Genomic DNA, 21,363 nt, shown 5'->3' on the forward strand with positions numbered 1-21,363 from the left:
ATAAAAAAACCGCATTCAAATCAGTCCACCCGTTTAAGAGCTACGGTGCCACAGACAGTCAGAGACATACAAACACATAGACACACATAGCGGTCAAACTTATAACACCCCTCTTTTTGCGTCGGGGGTTAAAAAGGGTTACAAAAAAACTTGGTTTCGCCAAGAACAACAATTTTAATATGATATGAGTCAGTGGTTACATCGCGTCCCACTGACATAGTATTTTGTATGTTCACGCAATTTGATGCATTGCTACACACATACACTTCAGTTTGACCAATAGCCGAGTGTCATAAATATAGTTTAGTTAACCGGGTATCATTACAGTATATCAGTTGTTCATAGTATTCAGTTCTTATTATACAATTGACGAATGTTTTGCAAAGGCACTAGATTAGACATAATAGAATACCTTATTTAATTATTAATATATTTCTATTTAAATTGGCATTCAGTATTTTTGACATTATTTCTTTTAAATTGTTTAATTTAATTTATTAATGAAACTTTGAATGATCAAGTGCTGCTGTAAACAATAACTTCAACTATATGTATATCGTATTGTAAATTCTAATTTTAACCGACTTCAATTTATATATATTTGCATGTATACTTATGTACATAATATGGCAAATAAATGATTATGATTATGATTATGATTATGATTATGATAGTAATTATCTTGTCTATCCTACTTATACTCATATTATAAATGCGAAAGTTTGTAAGTCTGTTTTGTTTGTTACCTCATCACGTCTTAACCGCTGAACCGAATTCGATGAAATTCGGTACACAGTTAGTTTGATTCCCGGGAAAGGACATTGGATAGTTTTTATCCCGGAAAATTGCATAGTTCCCGCGGGAGCGATAAATCGATTCTAAGCGGACGAAGTCGCGGGAAACAGCTAGTGACGACCTTTTGAAGTCGAAACCGCTGAATCGATTTAAATGAAATTTGGTATGAAGACGCTTGAAACCTTGAGAAGGTCATAGAATAGTTTTTATCCCGGAAATTACATAGTTCCCGAGGGATAGCAATATAATAATTATATGCATTTTTTCACTGATTCAAGAAGTAGCAGACCTAAGTAGAGTATTTGATAATTTTAGCTTGATATCTCCACGCGTTCCTGAGAAAAAGGGTCTTGACTTGACCGATGGACATACAGACAAACTGACAACAAAGTGATCTAAAAGTTCCGTTTTGACTAGGTTAAACAGTACAAAGGAAAACATAAGGTAATTGTACGGACTTTAAAATAGTCGGGAATTCATGTTTTCAAGGAGTTCTTGGTTGTAAGGAAATAATTATCATCATCATCATCTCAGCCTATATATGTCCCACTGCTGGGCACAGGCCTCCTCTCAGAACAAGAGGGCTTGGGCCATAGTTCCTACGCGGGCCCAGTGCGGATTGGTAAACTTCAAATGTAATTCCGCACATGAATTTCGAAAAACTCAGAGGTGCGAGCCGGGGTTTGAATCCACGACCCTCTGCTTGAGAGGCGATAGGTCAAACCACTAGGCCACCACGGCTACAGAATTGTAGAATCGATTACAATATGTTTTAAATTAGGTTCTGTTTGTGTTTTTAAATCCTTTTTCTATTGTGCCCAGTCTAAAGGTTACGAATGCAACAAGCACCAATTAAATATTTTAGTGAGGTTGCGTACTATTTCGATATTTTAATACTGGCCGGTTTGCTGTCACTGTGTGCTTTTCTGAGTCACTGTGTGAGTTAGAAATTAAGTAGAATTACTGACTTAGCAAAACACACGAATATCTTTTATAATAATGAAGGTATTCAAAAAATAAATTCAATCAATTAACTTAAAATGGAAAAAATATTTTTGGGGTGTCTGAGGTTTACCTACTAGCTTTTGCCCGCGGCTTAGCTCGCGTGGTATTCGGTTATCGCGCGCTGTTCCCTCGGGAACTGTGCATTTTTCCGGGATAAAAAGTAGCCTATGTCACTCTCGGGCCCATAAACTAAGTACCTATCTCTTTGCCAAAAATCACGTTGATCCGTCGCTCCGTTTCGACGTGAAAGACGAAAAACATACAAACACACACACTTTCGCATTTATAATATTAGTATGGATTATGTAAGTATTTTTTGGTCCATTCCACTTCAAGTGCATTGACCTTTGCACTAAATATAAGTAGGTAATCTAGAAAAAAATGTTAAATCAAATCGTCAATGTACCTATATGAAAATACAATATCACATTTCAACTTACGTAAGTAAATTGCATTGAGTTAGCAAGAACGAAGTTTGAAATATTGCTGAGGTTTAAGAATACCTAACCTTCACTCATCTGTTCAATGAATAAAAAGCATTTTATAGTGATTTTTTTTTGTTAAAAAATATAGCGCGTAGCCCAACTATAGCAAAACATCTTAACAATTTCTACGTTCAGTGGAAATGTCGAATGATTCCACCGTCAAAAAAAAAAACCGGCCAAGAGCGCGTCGGACACGCCCAAAATTAAGTAATATTTTTCTAAGGATTTCGTATTTTATACGGAATCTTCCAAGTTTAGGTATATTTTATACCTTGGGCTGCTATTTACTCTTAAACTACTAATAATTCTCAAGCAAACTTAGCCGTTATAGTTTTCCTTGAAAGTTTGATATACTTCATAACATCCTGAATTTTTTCAAATTTTTTCCACCCACCGGTTTCATTTAATTTTAATGAAAATTTGCACTTTAAAGTTGAATATTTTGCAAACAAATCACTGAATCGAAAAATTTTGCAAACAAATCACTGTCGAAAATCGAGCAACTTAATGATTTTGAAAAACTCACACTATAAGGTTGGATGAAAACAAAAAAAATCACCCCCACTTTACGTCTATGAGAGGTACTCTAAAAATAATTATTTTTGATTTTTTTATTGTACCATTTTGTCGGCATAAATAACATATATATATTCGTGCAAAATGACAGCTTTCTAGCATTGATAGTCCCTAAGCAAAGCCGCGGACGAACGGACAGACATTGGCTACGGAACCCTAAAAAAACTTTTATTAAAATGACATTTCCAAAAACTTATTTCACGTTAAGGTATAAAATTCTAAAAATATTCTCACATCCGCTTTACCGACTATTAAATATATCCGTTGCACAATATCTTAGTTTGTACAGCTGACGCACGATATAACCTTGCCTTATTCTTGCAACTGCATCTGGGTTTTTTGTCGAGATTTTCCATAGAATAATTTACGTGGACAGCAGGTTAGAAGCCCGACCCTGGGGTCCAATCAGCTCGCATAATACCATACCTTATTTGACTATTATATTATATTATTAATATACATTTACAATTTAGTAAGAAATATTAAGAAAATACAAAATATCCTTAGGACTAAAACTACTATTAAATTAAAATAACTAAAACTATAATTAAAAAAATAGGGTAGCCATTACGAAAAAAATAAGTAATATTTTTCTAAGAATTTCGTATTTTATACGGAATCTTCCAAGTTTAGGTATATTTTATACCTTAGGCTGCTATTTACTCTTAAACTACTAATAATTCTGAAGCAAACAAAGCCATTATAGTTTTCCTTGAAAGTTTGATATACTTACTACCATTCTGAATTTTTTCTAATTTTTCCACCCACAGGTTTAGATTTTAGAGGGGGGGAGGGGACGCTCGATTTTAATGAAAATTTGCATTTTAAAGTTGATTATTTTGCAAAGAAATCACTGAATCGAAAAATACTTCTCGCAAACCCCTAATGATTTTAAAAGACCTATCCAACGATATTCCATACTACAAGTTTGGATTACAAAAAAAAAACACCCCCACTTTAAGTCTATCGGAGGTACACTAAAAAAAATTTTTTGAAATTTTTATTGTACCATTTTGTCGGCATAGTTTACATACGTATTCGTGCAAAATTATAGCTTTCTAGCATTGATAGTCCCTGAGCAAAGCCGCGGACAGACAGACAGACAGACAGACAGACAGACATGGCGAAACTATAAGGGTTCCGTTTTTGCCATTTTGGCTCCGGAACCCTAAAAAGAGAGGTGGGCCTCTTGGCAGGGTGCCCATCACGCAGGCATTCCCGCGTTGAACTGCGATTGAGATTCTTTGCGCGAGAAAGCTGCCGGCGCGAGGGTTGCCTGTCGCCTCCCTTAACCTATTGCTGAGCTCCCTGTGTAGCTCCAGCGCAGCCTTACCCCAAGGACCTAGAGTCTCGACGCCGAAAGCAAAGAAATGATATTGGGCGCCGAGACAGCTATATTTTGTGACCTTGAGGCGTTCCCGGGCGTCTGCCGCCGCCCCCGCACATTTGGTAGTTGCTGGTAGGTAGGACGCCGCCAGGGTATCTGTACAGGTAGCGTCCCACACCAGCGCACGGCCAGTCGTCCAGGGTATCAACGGCATTCAGTCAGGGCGCTTGCCATCGCTCCGTACAATCTGGCACTATTTTATATTTATATATTTTATAAATATATAAAAATAAAATAAAAAAATAAAAAGACATTTATTGCCACATAAAAAAAATACAATGAACATAACAGAAACACACCAAATAAAACGAAAATTTAGAACTACGCAATGTCCAAAAAGGTAGGAAAAATAATAATAATAATAAAAAACAAAAGACAAAAATAAAAACAACAGACACGTTACAAATATGTGGCAATAGGCTCAGGCAGTTGTCTCACCGCCGGCGAGGAAACGATTGGCTATCGACTATTTTCTCGCTCAAGAAACGAACAAAAGATATAAGATCCTGTGTGAGTAAAAGAGACATATATATTAATAGTTGATCGCTGGCGGTTCACACTGCCGGCGAGAACTCTCTCTTACATATTTTGTCGCAGCGACAAGAGCTATAAAACTCGCTGAGCTATAAAACTAGCTCAGCGATACTCGCTCAGCGCTGTTAGCTTGGCGGCCGCCCGGCTCGAGCGAGTGAAGCGCTCGAACACTCGCTTTTCACTGCTCGCCCACTCGTTTCTAGTTACTCGCTCTGTTCGCTTCTCGCTCATCGTCGGCGATGGGACAAGTGCCTCAAGCTTAGCATTCACATGCTGCCGGCCGACGACCGGCGGCGCTGATTCTCAGCCTGCGCCCGTCTCACGGCACGTTATACACAGCCAGTAATACGGGAACGGTAAACACGCAAAAGTATTTATGTAAAAAAACAAACCATTAAAAAAAATGCAATTGTAACACGTAAGGGAGCTTTAAAAAGAAGAAAAAGGGGAGATCTGGCAATTCTGTTCTATGAGATGGCATTTACATTCCTAGCGGGTTCTTGTGGTTTTTTTGGGGTAGCATCCATTTCCATCTAGGTTCCAATTTGCACTGAAATTAGCATCCTCCTAATTTTTTCTTTGAAGACTGGGAAAGACATTTTGGTCGCAGTTCATATATGTATGAAGACCAGTTTTTGTCATATTTAAATCTAATAGTAGTTAGACGAGCATCGACTCATATGGAGAGTATCCTGAGAGAGAGTAGACATGCGTCTGGCATTTTAACAATTTGTTTTTATAAAAGTATTAATGTAAATTACGTTTGTGCCCCTAACTGCCTACATTCTTTACAATCGCAGCTTTAAAATATCGCGCACTAGCGCACTTTCATTAGTCATTAGTTAGTCATTAATCTTGTATTGTAACCATAGTATTGTACCATCAGCCAAATAACTTCTTCTTCTTCTCTTTTAAGATATGGCTTTTCTGTCCTAATTAATAGGACAATTTCGCCAGTGTCAAGGTAAACTCTTTGAGAGGGACGTTGTACGGTGATTGTAGTTTTTGCAACTTGATAGTAAAATTCCAGAAACCACGCGGAGACAACTTGCGCATTAAAAAGTGCCAGACGCGAGAGCAATATAGAATTTTGTGATCACTGTTCACTGTTAAGGTTAATCGCCGCATGACTATCAAAATTATACTTCAACTAGCCATAGAAACAGAAATAGCAAAATTAGATATTGTCTACATCCGCCATGTTCGAATGCTACAAATCGAATCAGCCAAATAAGTGGTCTACCAATTTTTCAACAAGTGAATGAATATGTCGCTAAAGTCGAACTTTCAAGTTGACAGACACGTCTATAATGAAACTAAATCAGATACTCAAAATCACTCACTTTATTCACTTGTTCACTTAATCTAGACACGTCTGCCCAGTACCCTGGATCACACTTGAATTACCCGAGTCACCCGGTTACAATCGTTTTTATACCCTCTTTTTTGAACACCACCTACTTAAATCTACCTTCATTAATAATTTATCACAGTTTTCATTCTAAAATATCAAATAATAAATCAGAAATCATTACATTCGGCCATCCGACACCGTGTGGCTCCTGACACACTTATCTAAATAATAAAATAATATTTCAAAATTATTTAACAGCTTATAATTTTCGACCAATCCAAATTCAGAGAAAATATTTAAAATCATTACATTCGGCCAATTACAGAATACTAGTTATTATACAGCCATTTAATTTCCTGCCAGTCTAAATTCAGAAACATTTTTACATAAGGCCTTCTATATAAATTATAAATATTAAACAAATACCAGTTTACATTGTCATATCTAGTGCCAAACCTGCAATGTGTCACTTAATCATTTTTATTATTACTATCGTTACGATAACCATTTACACATATGTTACTTATCATATCTACGCAGGTATTTATTATATAATATGTACTAAATATTTGACAAGTCTTATTGATTAATTATAATATAAAATATGTTATTTAATCGCACTATTATTATTAGTATTTACTCACTATTAGATTCAGCATTACTATCGCTATCGTCATCACTCTCAGCTAACTCTAAACTTTTTATATGAATCCACGGCCTTAATCTATCTACCGCTACAATGCCTTCATAACATTTTCTTTTATTGTTAAAACCCGGAACATCGCCTATTTTATATCGGTCATTGCCCAGGGCTTCTAAAATTTTGTACGGTCCTGTAAACTTTGACAAAAGCTTGGAACTTTTGCCATCATTATAATAGTTGGTTCTGCTTAGTTTTACCAAATCGCCAACCTGATATTTCACCGCTGGAGCGTGCACTGAGTTATGCTTTTGTTTAGCATGTTCTTGTTTATTTTTGATAATAGAACTTACGTCGTTTCTCAACTGTGCTAAATCAGTGCACGGTGCATCGGAGGTAATATCAAGTTTGTTTGCGAGATCATCACGCATTTTGACACCGAATAATGTTTCTGTTGCAGTTTTTTGTGTGGTGGTATTAATAGTGTTGTTAATACCCCACTGAATCTTACCTAAGCACCTGTCCCAGTCACGTTCATTGCCATTGGCATTTTGGGCTGACAACGAATTTAGTATAGTCTGGTTATACCTTTCCGCTTGACCGTTTGCTCTGGGACAGGCAACTGCGTTCAATACATGCTTTATACCATGTTCATCACAGAATGACTTAAAAGCAGCTGACGTAAATGATGTACCACGATCAGAAATGATCCTAGCTGGAACACCAAAGTCGTAAAAAATCTTCTCTAGAATCTTTATTGTACTCTTTGTTTTGGTATCCTTAACCGCTCTAACAAATAGGTATTTTGTAAAGCCATCTACAATCGTAAGAATGAAGGAATTGCCATTTCTGCTTTTAATGAAGGGACCCAGATGGTCAATGTGCACCGTGTGAAATGGGATACTAATCTTTTCTATTGGATACAGATGGCCTTCCTTCCTTCTTGCTGCATTGTCTTTATTAAAGGCACATTCGAGACACGCACTCACGTATTTCTTTACGAAGCGTCTTAATTTTGTGAACCAAAATTGACCTTGAATTCGCTCGAGTGTTTTAGCAAAACCGAGATGACCGATGTCATCGTGGTTTGCTTTGCAAACCTGCCATCTCGCACTTTTAGGAACAACTAGCCTTACACTATCGCTGTCTACCTTCCTATATACTGCATTATTTTTAATTACGTAATTCTGTTTTATTTCCCTACATTCTTCGTCATTTTCTGGTCTAAGTACTTTTACGATTCGTGAAATTTCCGAGTCCGCCATTTGAAGGGTAAGTATCCAATTGTTAGTCTCAATATTATAAACTAACGCAACGTTATCATCAGGCTCTGCGACCAGCGTAGTGTTCCGGCTTAATGCGTCAGCATGTGTCATGTTGACTCCAGGACGGTATTCGATTTCGAAATCGAATTCGCTAATTTGTAGCCACCACCTGGCTATCCTAGGGATAAGGTCTCTTTTTGTCAGGGTAGTTTTCAGAGCAGCGCAATCCGTGAAGACTTTAAATGGCATACCCATCAAATACACCCTAAACTTCTTCAGTGAATAGACCACGGCTAACGTTTCCAACTCATAGGAATGCAAGTGTTTTTCGTCCGGCGTGGTCTGTCTGCTGAAGTAAGCTACAGGTTTCAGAACGCGGGGGTTACTCTGCCACTGCATCAAAATACCGCCAATACCTAGGGCGCTGGCGTCTGTGTGAACTTCGGTCTCTAACGTATGATCGTACAAAGCTAGCACTGGTTTTGTCAATAACTTTTCCTTTAATAAGGTGAAAGCGGCATCCTGATTTTGAGTCCATTTCCAGGGAGCGTCCTTTTTTAAAAGGTCCGTTAATGGCCGCGAGATTTCTCCGTAACTCTGTATAAATTTACGAAAATATCCCGTCAATCCGAGAAACTGGCGTACCTCATGGGTGTTCCCTGGAACTGGAAATTCTTTAACCGCAAGTAATTTACCTTCACCCGGTTCAATACCTTCCGACGAGATCCTATAGCCCAAGTAATCGATCGAGGTATCAAAAAATCGACATTTTGACAACTTCAAAGTCAACCCAAACTCGCGTAAAATCTCTAAAATTTCTTTTAGCCGTTGAAAACCCTGTTCTATGCTAGCAGAGGGAATTAAAAGGTCATCGAGGTAAGCCAAAGCAAATTCGAACCGTTTGTTTCCTAAAATTCTATTTATCATCCGTTGAAAAACGGCAGGTGCGTTGGCCAACCCAAATGGCATTCGCTTAAATTCATAATGGCCATCTGGAGTGATGAAACCAGTTAAAGAACGACCCAGTTAGAGAAGCGTAGATATAAAAGCTTATATTTTTTATGAATACAGTATATTAGGTGTGTTATAAACCAAAAGCGTGTAAGTGTTAGGTAAATTAAATGGAGGCGCAAACTGTAACAGGTTCGGGCTGAAAAACAGCGCTGAAGTGTTAGTCTGAAGACCTGACACTGTCAGCATTATGCTGATGCCCGAACCATTTGCCGCAATTTAATGGGTCGAGTAGCATGCGGGGATACTTTTAGGTTAAGGCGGGATTTTTATAAAAGTTCATTAACCCCTACATTAGAAAGCAGGTCTCACGAACTTTTATAGAACCCGCATATAGTTAGTAAGTTAACTTAATTTTTAGAGTAGGTACCCTTCTTGTGTAATATGCATTATATACCTACCTAATTGTTGGCAATAAACGCATTTTCTTTCTTTCTTTCTTTCTTTTTCTTTCTTTAAATGACGGCTTTCAGGAGCCATAGGAATTTGGTAGTAACCAGACGCAAGGTCTAGCGTAGTGAAAAAGCGATTGCCACTTAGGTTGGTCAACTGATCTTCGATGAGCGGAAGTGGAAAGCGGTCCTTTACCGTTTTGTTGTTGAGAGCTCTAAAGTCTATACAAAGCCTCTGCTCGCCAGTTTTCTTTTGAACCATCAAAATGGGGCTGGCATAGTCTGAACTGGATTCTTGGATGTCGTTACGCAATAAGTCGTCAACTATTTCTCGAACTTGCTCCCGTTCCGAAAACGACGGTACGGCCGGTAAACAACGGTTTGTTGTCCAAGAGATCGATTTTCATGTTAAACCCATTTGCACAACCAATCTCGCTGAGGTTGGTTGCAAAACAATCACGATATTCCTCAAGTAATTCATGGAGTCTCCCAACACATTCATCGTCCAAACCTTGCCCTACTTTAATCTGTGTCCTATCTAACGGTTCAACGTTTGGCAGATCTGATTCCACGCGGTTAACCTGACATGTATCTGTTTCAGTAAAGGGGATCGATCGTGCCACTAAAGCGTTAGCTTCAATCTCTAAGGGCTTCTGGGATAGATTGGTAATCACCACTGCTCCAACTCCCCCGGAAACGTGATAAGCGCCTGGCATTAAACGGTACTCACGACCGGGCTCATATGAGTTATATCCGTCAATGTACACATCGCCCGTAAAAGAAGGATCATTGACAGTGACGGGGACAAGGCTCGTAACAGTAACTTTGATAGACTCTAATGCGAAAAGCTTGCAAGGTGTATCGCAACAGAATGGATTATCTATTGGGGTTTTGTAGAAAGTGAGCTTAGCGCTGTCCTTCAAAACGGTTATATAAGGTAACTCAGTGAAGTTTTGACCGATTAGCATCGAATTTTGCATGTATTGATTACTAACTACAAGTACTTCCAGAGAAGCTTCGATATCATCAAGTATCAATTTGACGAAAGACTTATATAGGGGCAGTATTGAAGAGTTACCGAAACCCTTCACTACTGGGACATTGTCATAACATTTGTCAATACCTAGTGATTCCGCATCACTTTGCCGTATCAAGCTACACTCACTGCCGAAATCAACAAATGCTGTCAATTGCTGACAACCGACCAAAACGGTTTTAAAGAATTTCTCGTTGCAACGGCTAGATGCAGTGACCTTTAAAACCCTTTTCTCGGTTTCGTGAACACTCGATGACGCGGCACTTTCGGCAATGGGTTGTAGTTTACACGATTCATTATCATGGCCTATTCTCTTACACTGTTTGCATTTTATAAGAGGCTTTGTGCATTTGCTATAGGGGTGACCCTTCATACGACAATTAAAACAAAACAGATCGGTCGTTTGCAGTTAACGTGTGCAAAGCGGAACTAGATGCGGTGGAGGTAGGTTTCAGACTAATCCGTTCTTTAGATCTATTTACCAAGGGCGTGAACACACGTTGCGAACAAAGAAAATTCAATAGACCCTCTGGTTCCGTACAATTTAGTGCCTGTGCTCCGTTCCTAACAGACCTATCATGAATACCATGTATAATGCAGTCGCATGCTTTCTTGCCACCTATTTCACATCGGTTCAATAAACTAAGTTTGTCATAAAAGTATTCTCTCAGACTTTCGTCACTACGGGATGTGCGAGCCAACATTTCTTCTAAAAGTCGTCCGTAATTTTCTTCGCTAGGAAAAGCTCGTTTTAGTTTGACCCGCCACTCATCCCATGTGAAGACAACGGAGGGAAGAGTCTCAAACCATCTCTTGGCTAGGCCCACAAGTTTTTGCAGAGAGAAATGGATGGTTTGCTTCTCGTCCCATCCGTAAATCTGAGAGCACTCATTCACCTTTCGTAGCCAACATTCAATGCTTTGAGCCCTATTCGCTGGATCGTACTCTGGAATGACATTATTAATTTGATTACTATGAAACGTAACATTAGCCTTACTTGACTCTCCCTTCCATGCACTCAGAATCTTAAGTACATCCTCGGTAGTTAGTCCGTGCGAACTCTTCCTAGAACGGCGGCGTCTTCGTGTCCTTCTTTCCTCGGGTGATCGGGATCGCTTTCTTTTTTCACGCCTTCGAGAACGCCCAGATCTTCCAGGAGGAGTCTGCGGGTCATCATTCTTCTCTGGATCATCCATAGCTGAACAATCGATCAATCATCGGTTTATCTCGTTACTCACATCATCTGGAGTGGGGTTTTCGGACGTGTGTCGATATAAGTATTCGTATCAACATGTGTGTTCGTGAATGCATATCCTTGTGTTTAATTGTGTACTTGTGTGTTGTACTGCGAGTAATATAATATTTACGCTATGAAATTAAATTAAATAAACCTAGTTGAACTGTGTTTCAATGATCAACCTAACCGTACTTCGTGAAGAACGCTAAATCTGATAACTATTGTTATGTGCCGTATTTCTAATCGTCCTAAATGAAAGTGAACGTACATACGACTTATAGAGTCGTTTTGCTTCATATAAATAGTCCAAACCATAATCTGTGCAGTATACAATAATATACCTAATACAAAAATGACCTCTCGTGGTAAGCGGGGTACTCAAAACAAACACACATAGTTCGCGTGGTGAAGCATACATAGCCTCACCCTAACGAGCGTACATAGCCCGAAATAAAGGCACACATGGCCGTCCAAAGAAACATACATAGTTCGTGTGGTGAAGCATACATAGCCTCACACTAACGAGCGTACATAGCCCGAAATAAAGGCACACATGGCCGTCCAAACAAACATACATAGTTCGTGTGGTGAAGCATACATAGCCTCACACTAACGAGCGTACATAGCCCGAAATAAAGGCACACATGGCCGTCCAAACAAACATACATAGTTCGTGTGGTAAAGCATACATAGCCTCACACTAACGAGCGTACATAGCCCGAAATAAAGGCACACATGGCCGTCCAAACAAACATACATAGTTCGTGTGGTGAAGCATACATAGCCTCACACTAACGAGCGTACATAGCTCGAAATAAAGGCACACATGGCCGTTACTTGCTTAAATATATGCATGCATACAGGTGTACCTCAATTTCATAGTCACAATAAATTTTCATAATGCACAGAATCGAGTACTATCGGATGAATTTCATTTGATGTCGGTAGCCCCGTATGCATTCCTCGTTAAAAAGCCAATAAAAATCAAAATGTTACTAATACCTTGTCAAATATTCACTTCCGGAGGCCTTGTGGGATAGTAGGTCACGTCAGATACTCAAAATCACTCACTTTATTCACTTGTTCACTTAATCTAGACACGTCTGCCCAGTACCCTGGATCACACTTGAATTACCCGAGTCACCCGGTTACAATCGTTTTATATCCTCTTTTTTGAACACCACCTACTTAAATCTACCTTCATTAATAATTTATCACAGTTTTCATTCTAAAATATCAAATAATAAATCAGAAATCATTACACGTCTATTGGCATTATTGTTTTATGACATGCAAACGATTATCAACTTTACTTAAGGGTGGTAGACCACATATTTGGCTGATGCTACATTTAGTTTCATGTGGGCCCTGGGCGGGCATGGCGATGTCACATAAATGAATCTAACTTAAAATAATCCTAAAATATGTATACATCAATTTTATATTAAAGCTTCACTTCAATTGTTATATTATGGCTACTTCTTTACGGATGAGGCTTGTACAATAAAAGAGGATGTCCGGAAACGTACAGCATTCAAAAATGTGGGTCTATACGCATGTTGGCCTATAGCTGGACACATCGAATGACCATCATTGAAGTGCTACGCCATGCTCGGAGGAAACTTCAGGTACTTAATAACAGTTCCGCTATCGTCACGTTTATTTCTTTTTCCAATCACGACTTATTCCATGAAAACGGGCCAGTTATATTTCTCCTTGACATTTAAAAACCTTTGTTTTGCTCTCAATACCGTCAAGGGTAATCAAAACAACTTTATTTTTACCCTTTCAATATTCCTTTCAGATTCTAGGAAGTACCTAGCACTCGATGACATTTTAAAAACCAGTGCTTAAAAAAACGCCGCTAAAAAGACAACTAAAAAAGTAAAAAATAATTATGCACTACCTAGCTGTTGCCCGCGACTTCATCTGCGAAGAATTCGTTTATCCCTGTCCCGCGGGGACTATGCTGATTACCCGCAAAATTAGCCTAAGTTAATTTAGTATCTAGTAATATTTTTTTATCTAAGCGTCGTCGGTGTCGGGGGACCGCTAAGGTTAATACTTTAAAAAATACAACATATGTACCTACCTACTTTAGTTTCCTGTTAACCTTCTAATCTTGATTAAGAAATACAGTTTTTAATGGGAAGTCGATTTCTGGCAAATGTGGAAAGAATAAAATATATTGAATTCTGAAAATGTTTTTTGATAACGCAACACCTTTGTTTACATTTTTTCCATGGGATTAAAAATCCGGGTTTAGTCCCGTTTTGTTCGGAAAAAAGAGAGGACAAAAGTTTTCGAAAGACAAAACTGTCTCAAAACACAGACATTCATTGCCCCGTAACGCATAATTGCCATAATTAATTTCAGGTAATGCAAAATATTCGCAAAATTATTCTAATTATAAATAATCCGGCGTAGCTCACCCAAAAACTATGCGATTTGACATTTCGGAGACCTCACGCTACACTAGCGCCTCTAGCGGCGAATTCATACGCGATAGCCTTCATTACAGAAAGTCACACAAAACAAATACAAAAATAGCTACGAGAAAATATATGTTGGCTGTATAGCCCACATTATCATGGCACAGTACATGTAATGAAAAAGATAAAAATAATTGACATTGACATATGACAATTATGACATCCAGCAGACAACATGCGAAATAAAACCAAAACAGAAATTCGAATTAAAACGATACGAATAAGAGCTACGAACAGGATTAAGAAGCAAGAAAGCTTAATTTGGGAATTAAAACTAAGTAACCTTCAGGTTTTCCAATCTCTGATCCTGCCTGACGGAACCTCCCGCGCTAACAATAGTTATTTGTGCAACAAGAGAGCAAAGTTGTTTTTTGGTGCGAGTGTTGATTTTGAATCCCGAGTAAGCGAAGGATTCTATTAATTGAATCACGAGCGTCAGCGAGTGATTCTAGGTTAGAATCCTAAGAGCAGCAAGGGATTCAAATACACGAGATGCAAAAAACTTTGGTCTCGTGTGGCACATACAATTTTCACCTCAGCAGCGAGAACATCATTTAATGTAACTTAATAATAAATCCACATATGCCTACCTGTTTACAAAACAAACACATTTTTTTTAATATAATCCTATTATTAAGAAACAAATATAATAATCACATTTAAAACCATAAAACAGTGTCCAGTAGATACAATACTAATCTCATACTTCTTGTGCTAGGTATGTCAACTTATTTTTTAATACTGCAAACAGCCTCATCTTGGGGTCATTAAAAGGGTGAACAATAAACGTTTAATTTTTTATAAATGTTATTAAACCTTTAAATATGAATTTTATTTAGATTTTTATTACATAAACATAAATAGATTTGTTAAAAATTCAATCAATTTAACAAATATTTATTCAAACTGTAGAGGCAGTATACGGAATTATTTTATAAAAAAAAACAAGAGAAGCGGCTTTCGTGCAACGAGGTTGCATACTTTATTTAAAGATCGGAAATATTTACATTTTGGAAATATTTTGTTGTCATGTAATTTATTAGGTATCTATCGATATATTTTTAATATAAAAAAAATAATTTAAGATTGTAATCAACACATTTGATCCTATCTCTCGCTTCTTTCGTGTTGAAGTGAAATGACAGATCAAAGTAAAGTTCAAATATTTGGAATTCAGTAAGTAGACCCAACACTGTACTCATAATAAAAAAAAAGTTACTTTGTCTCACGGAGTGAGCATAATGCGATTTTGCTCACTGATTTCTCATAGCAAAACGTGCCTGTTTGAGGTGCTGAGGTGAAAATACATTACACAGATGGAGCGCGTCAGAGATCGGGAGTGGTGACACTTTTAGCACGCTGTGACGTCACGCGGATCTTTAACTGATTATATCTTTATTATTTTAGTTTTTTTAACAAAAGAAAAATTACGTGTTCTATATTTTCTCATTGAAGTTTAAAGTGAAATATCGCTAGATGGCGTTAGTGTCATAAGGTCTGTTTGACGGTAGTCTTGTTTGTGTGACTCATTAAAAAGGGTTGCTTGGAATATCGCTAGATGGCGTCAATGCCATGAGGACTGTTTGACGGTAGTCTTGTTCGTCTACTCATAAGGCACTTCACCGCCAGCGAGGAAACGATTGGCTATCGACTATTTTCTCGCTCAAGAAACGAAAAAAAGATATAAGATCCTGTGTGAGTAAAAGAGACACATATTAATAGTTGATCGCTGGCTGTTCACACTGTCGGCGAGAACTCGCTCTTACATCTTTTGTCGCAGCGACAAGAGCTATAAAACTCGCTGAGCTATAAAACTAGCTGTTAGCTTGGCGGCCGCCCGGCTCGAGCGAGTGAAGCGCTCGAACACTCGCTTTTCACTGCTCGCCCACTCGTTTTCTAGTTACTCGCTCTGTTCGCTTCTCGCTCATCGCCGGCGATGGGACAAGTGCCTCAAGCTTAGCATTCACATGCTGCCGGCCGACGACCGGCGGCGCTGATTCTCAGCCTGCGCCCGTCTCACGGCACGTTATACACAGCCAGTAATACGGGAACGGTAAACACGCAAAAGTATTTATATAAAAAAACAAACCATTAAAAAAATGCAATTGTAACACGTAAGGGAGCTTTAAAAAGAAGAAAAAGGGGAGATCTGGCAATTCTGTTCTATGAGATGGCATTTACATTCCTAGCGGGTTTTGTGGTTTTTTTGGGGTAGCATCATTTCCATCTAGGTTCCATTTGCACTGAAATTAGCATCCTCCTAATTTTTTCTTTGAAGACTGGGAAAGACATGTTGGTCGCAGTTCATATGTATGAAGACCAGTTTTTGTCATATTTAAATCTAATAGTAGTTAGACGAGCATCGACTCATATGGAGAGTATCCTGAGAGACAGTAGACATGCGTCTGGCATTTAACAATTGTTTTTATAAAAGTTTAATGTAAATTACGTTTGTGCCCTAACTGCCTACATTCTTTACAATCGCAGCTTAAAATATCGCGCACTAGCGCACTTTCATTAGTCATTAGTTAGTCATTATAACAGCTATAGATACTCGCTCAGCGATATCAGCTTGGCGGCCGCCCCGCACGAGCGAGTCGAGTGGAGCGAGTAATCGCCCGTCGCACGCGAACACTCGCTTACAGCCGAGCGACAAAACTACACTCGCTTCTCGCTGCTCGCCCACTCGTTCTAGTTACTCGCTCTACTCGCTCCTCGCTCATCGTCGGCGGTAGGACAAGTGCCTAAAGAGGGTGCCTTGGAATATCGCTAGATGGCATTAGAATCGAAACCGTCAGTCTTGCGTGGTCTTGCTTATTGGCTCCATTATTCATTATTTTATCAATCACAAAAGCGATGCAAATGTCAAAGTTGTCAAAAAGGACTTCGCGGCACTAGTACCATCTAGCATGTCATGGAAACCTGAAAATGGAGAAATAATGAGGGTGTATGCATCACGGTTGTGATTGGTTCAGAATTGTATGTGTGAGCTTGGTGGCACTAGTATCTATTGCGAGATCGATTTGACTCGCGTTTGTGATTGGCCAAATAACTAAAGAGTTAATCCGCAGCAAGACTAATGTCAATGGCCTCGATACTAACGCCATCTGGCGGTATTGCCTGTCGAGATACCCTCATTAAGTTGACACTGTTATTTTACCAGCCTTTATTTAATTTGCAATGTATATGTATGTATGTCTGTAGGTATGTATGTATGTGCGGGTCAAATCTTGCAAGTTGATTTGACCCACTTCCAGTGGCCGGATTGACTTGAAATTTGACATACTTAGATATGTATATCTGGTGACAATATAATAATCTAGTAATCCTGGTAGTCCAGCCAGGATCGTCTCGCAGGACGGAACTCCTCAACGGTTAATGGCATCAGCTTGAAATGTGGTATGCAAATGTAGTTTGGATGACAATGGAGTACAGTGAATAAAAAAATACAGTTCAGCAAAAAAGCTTGTATTAAGAATTAAATTTTAAGATTGGTTTGTGGAGTCTTCTTGTAATTTTTATTTCAACTCCATTTTTTTTACTTTTACGGTATCATCTCGTAAAATCCACATCGAAAAGTCCAGTCCAGTCCAGTGGTGTAGCGGTATAGCATGCAGCACGGAGTGCTGAGGACCTGGGTTCGATTCCCAGCGCTGTTTTGTATATTAGATTTAAATTTTTAAACAAAAAGTTATTAATTTTATGTAAGACGCAAATATAATTATTTTCGTTGGAAAGAGGCGCAATGTTTAAAATGCGCAGAAGACAAGGAATAGCATCATAGTTACGTCGGCAAAGGTCAGGGTCACCCATTGTCAAGCAAAATGTTAACAAATAAGACAGCCAGTTCGTTGGGCTAAAACTGTTATATAATGTAAAATATAGTTGTAAGTTTTGGAGTGATAGCGACGATTTAGTTTTAACTTCTTTAGATATGTCACTCGCGTGCTCACAGAGGAAGGGCCACAAATTAGCTCGAAACATGTCGAGCTAGTCTATTAAAGACATGAGTCATTCGGGTTTATTTAATTAAAAAATACCTAGACTTAGAGATTTTGCCCAGCTAAAACCTGTGTGGGACTCGGCGGATCAAGGTTTCCCTCTTCGATTCCATAGTGAAGTCTGTTTTGCTCTTCCTTCAGCTGCGAGACTTGGAAGGAGACAAGGTCTGACGAGTGTTCGTCAACAAATGCCTGAGGTCCATCCTGCGCATATTTTGGCCGAACACTATCAGCAACGAGGATCTATGGAAGCGATAATACCAAATACCGATAAAGCGAGAGATCGCGCAACGGAAATGGAAGTGGATAGGGATGGTCCGAAGACCAGAGGACAATACAGCCAGGGTCGCGTTCACGTGGAGGCCGCATGGGAGCAGACGGCGGGGCCGGCCGGGCTGAATTGGGGGGACGCGGAGCAACTGGCGCGGGACAGGAGCTGCTGGCAACGTCTCACGAAGCCCCTTTGTACCACTGGGGTATAGGACAAACAACAGACTTAGAGATAGACTAAATTTTTAACTTGCGTAATTTTCACTTAATATCTAATTGGTGTCTTAGTAATGTGGTCGAAACGTCGAGGTATACAGGTTGGAAAGTTGAGATGGGGCAGTAATACTGGGTTAAGACATTAATTTTAGTTAAAATGTCCAGATTTTAGTTGTCTGCATACTGTTTAATTTTATGTGAGCATAAAGGATTCATATTCGTAAAAAAACAACATGCTAAAGTTTCACTTTGCAAATTAGTATTACCCTACGAACTGTATGGAAAGAGAATGATTTGTGGGTTTTCTAGTACTCTAACCTTAGTTGGTCTCAAAGAGTGTTTTAATCCTTGAAATGGGATCGATGGCATTAAAAAAAAAGTCATAATCTGTCAATTTTGTCGCTGACTATACATTTTATCAAAAATCTGTGAATTTCGATTGTCATCACTCAAAAAGTTAGTAAAGGTCTCCTAACCTAAGAGCATTTTAGCATAGCAGCAAGGGATCTAGTAGCTGCCCTTGCTGCCCATCTCAACTTTCCACCCTGTATATTACTCTTGCGTTTAGCGTGATGTCTTTTTTTTATTCGACTGGACGGCAAACGAGCAAGTGGGTCTCCTGATGGTAAGAGGTCACCACCGCCCATAAACATCTCCAACACCAGGGGTATTGCAGATGCGTTGCCAACCTAGAGGCCTGAGATGGGATACCTCAAGTGCCAGTAATTTCGCCGGCTGTCTTACTCTCCACGCCGAAACACAAAAGTGCAAGCACTGCTGCTTCACGGCAGGATTAGCGAGCAAGGTGGTGGTAGTAATCCGGGCGGACCTTGCACAAGGCCCTACCACCTGCTACCTGCTGCTTTTATAGTATTTATAACTATTCGAGACAGACTGACCTCTGTTAATTTTCCCCTGTTGTGATTATGAGCATGTTGAGAGGAGCACAATCTTGTCAGACACCCGCGGCAGCCCAGCATCTTACTGGCCGACTGGCCCACCGCCAAGTACTGTTTGTGCCCCATTTTGTATGTATGCCTTGTGCCCCATTTTGTATATAACGTTTGTGCCCCCTCACTGCCTACATTCTTTACAGTCGCAGCTTTAAAATATTGCGCACTCCTCTACGTCAATTTTATACATGGCTACTTCTTTACGGATGAGGCTTGTACAATAAAGAGGATCTCCGGAAACGTATAACTTATCATTCGAAATGTGGGTCTATACGCAAGTTGGCCACATATTAGCTGGACACATCAAATGACCAACATTGAAGTGTTACGCCGTGCTCGGAGGAACGCCAGGCAATGCAGACCACCAAAGAAGGAAAGTTGTCATTTTGGGTCACGTACTGACTCTTGCAACTAATAATAATAGGCAAAGTAGCTGAAAAAAAGCAGTGGAATGGACGGGAATTAAGAGCACTGAGTTTTAACACACACTTGTATCGCAGAAACTGTGTGCCAATGGTAATACGAATTTTTAATAAGCTACCTAAGAGCATAACTGAGTTGCCCCGGAACAAATTTAGATTTCAATTGTTTCAATGGCTTAAGAATAAAGCATTTTATTCAATTAAAAAATACTTACAATAAAAAAATACAAACAAAATTATTCCACTGTCAATTGACACTAAAATGTAATTAAATTTTTAAACAAACTAAACTGTATTTAATCTAGGTTTTCAACATAACCAATGTAATATTTAATTCGTTTTCAGCTTAATAAATGCTTTTTAAGAATATAAGACAATGTTTGCATGCCAAATGTATCTGGCTAGACATGTCATAGCATTTCACTATTTCATAAGACCACTTTACCATATCTAAAGCAAAATAAAAATATTTCATTTCATTTCTATTTCATTTCATTTCATTTAGACCGGCAAAAAACCGAACCTGATATGCGGAGCTGACTGCAAACTTCCACTAGTTGAAGATGCACTCGAGAAGAAGAGAGCGTGATAAGTCCTGGTTGTGGTAATAGTAGATTTTAGTACATTGTGGTCTTAAGGGCGGTAAATAAGGAATTACGAACGAGAGTCTATTGAGTCTATTCGAGAGGCTTTAATGAGTCGATGTTCGTAATTCTAGTACGCCCGTGCGACATACAATGTTTTTCATCACATTTGCGAGTAAAATATTATATTTGTAAAAGAAAAAATATAATTGTTCCAAATATTGGCGATACCTTAGGCTGCGCTCTTGGCAGCGCCCCCTCCCCCTCCAACGCTGCAACGTGCGTATGCATTTTGGTCCTGCAGCAGCGCGCGCAGCACCATCAGTACGCGCAATGACTCATTTACCGACCACGGGTTTCATGACAAGCACATTAAGGTCGAGGGTTTTATTTGGGGGGTTGCAACCAAGGTAGCCTGCATGTTACGACACTGTTTACGAGCAAGTGTGATGAAAAATAAATTACTGTAAACTTAGACTTAGGAATATACTTACCTCTGTTAATTTTCCCCTGTTGTGATATGAGCATGTTGAGAGGCACAGTCTTGTCGCCAGACACCCGCGGCAGCCCCAGCATCTTACTGGCCGACTGGCCCACCGCCAAGTACTGTTTGTGCCCCATTTTGTATGTATGCTTGTGCCCCCGACTGTCTACATCCGGAATGGCGGGTCGTTTGTCTGGAAACAAAGAAGCTTCTTTGAGAAACAA

The 21,363-nt window shown here is 39.1% G+C and overlaps 1 protein-coding gene across 2 annotated transcripts in view; it reads right to left on the reverse strand.

Annotated features, from left to right (window-relative positions):
* The window catches only part of dsb (scavenger receptor class B member debris buster), a 145,616-nt gene that overhangs the window by 64,553 nt on the left and 59,700 nt on the right, over nucleotides 1–21,363 (reverse strand). The window contains exon 2 of one of the 2 annotated variants that reach the window (XM_074109148.1): nucleotides 21,150–21,332. In XM_074109148.1, the coding sequence (XP_073965249.1) occupies nucleotides 21,150–21,276 (127 nt within the window). In that variant the 5' untranslated portion in view covers nucleotides 21,277–21,332. Of the gene's footprint in view, nucleotides 1–11,477; nucleotides 11,679–21,149; nucleotides 21,333–21,363 lie in introns of those variants that run through there. The other variant, XM_074109147.1, reaches the window with a different exon arrangement.

This window comes from Choristoneura fumiferana, chromosome 28 (genome assembly GCF_025370935.1).
Source record: "Choristoneura fumiferana chromosome 28, NRCan_CFum_1, whole genome shotgun sequence".
Classification (NCBI taxonomy): Eukaryota; Metazoa; Arthropoda; class Insecta; order Lepidoptera; family Tortricidae; genus Choristoneura; species Choristoneura fumiferana.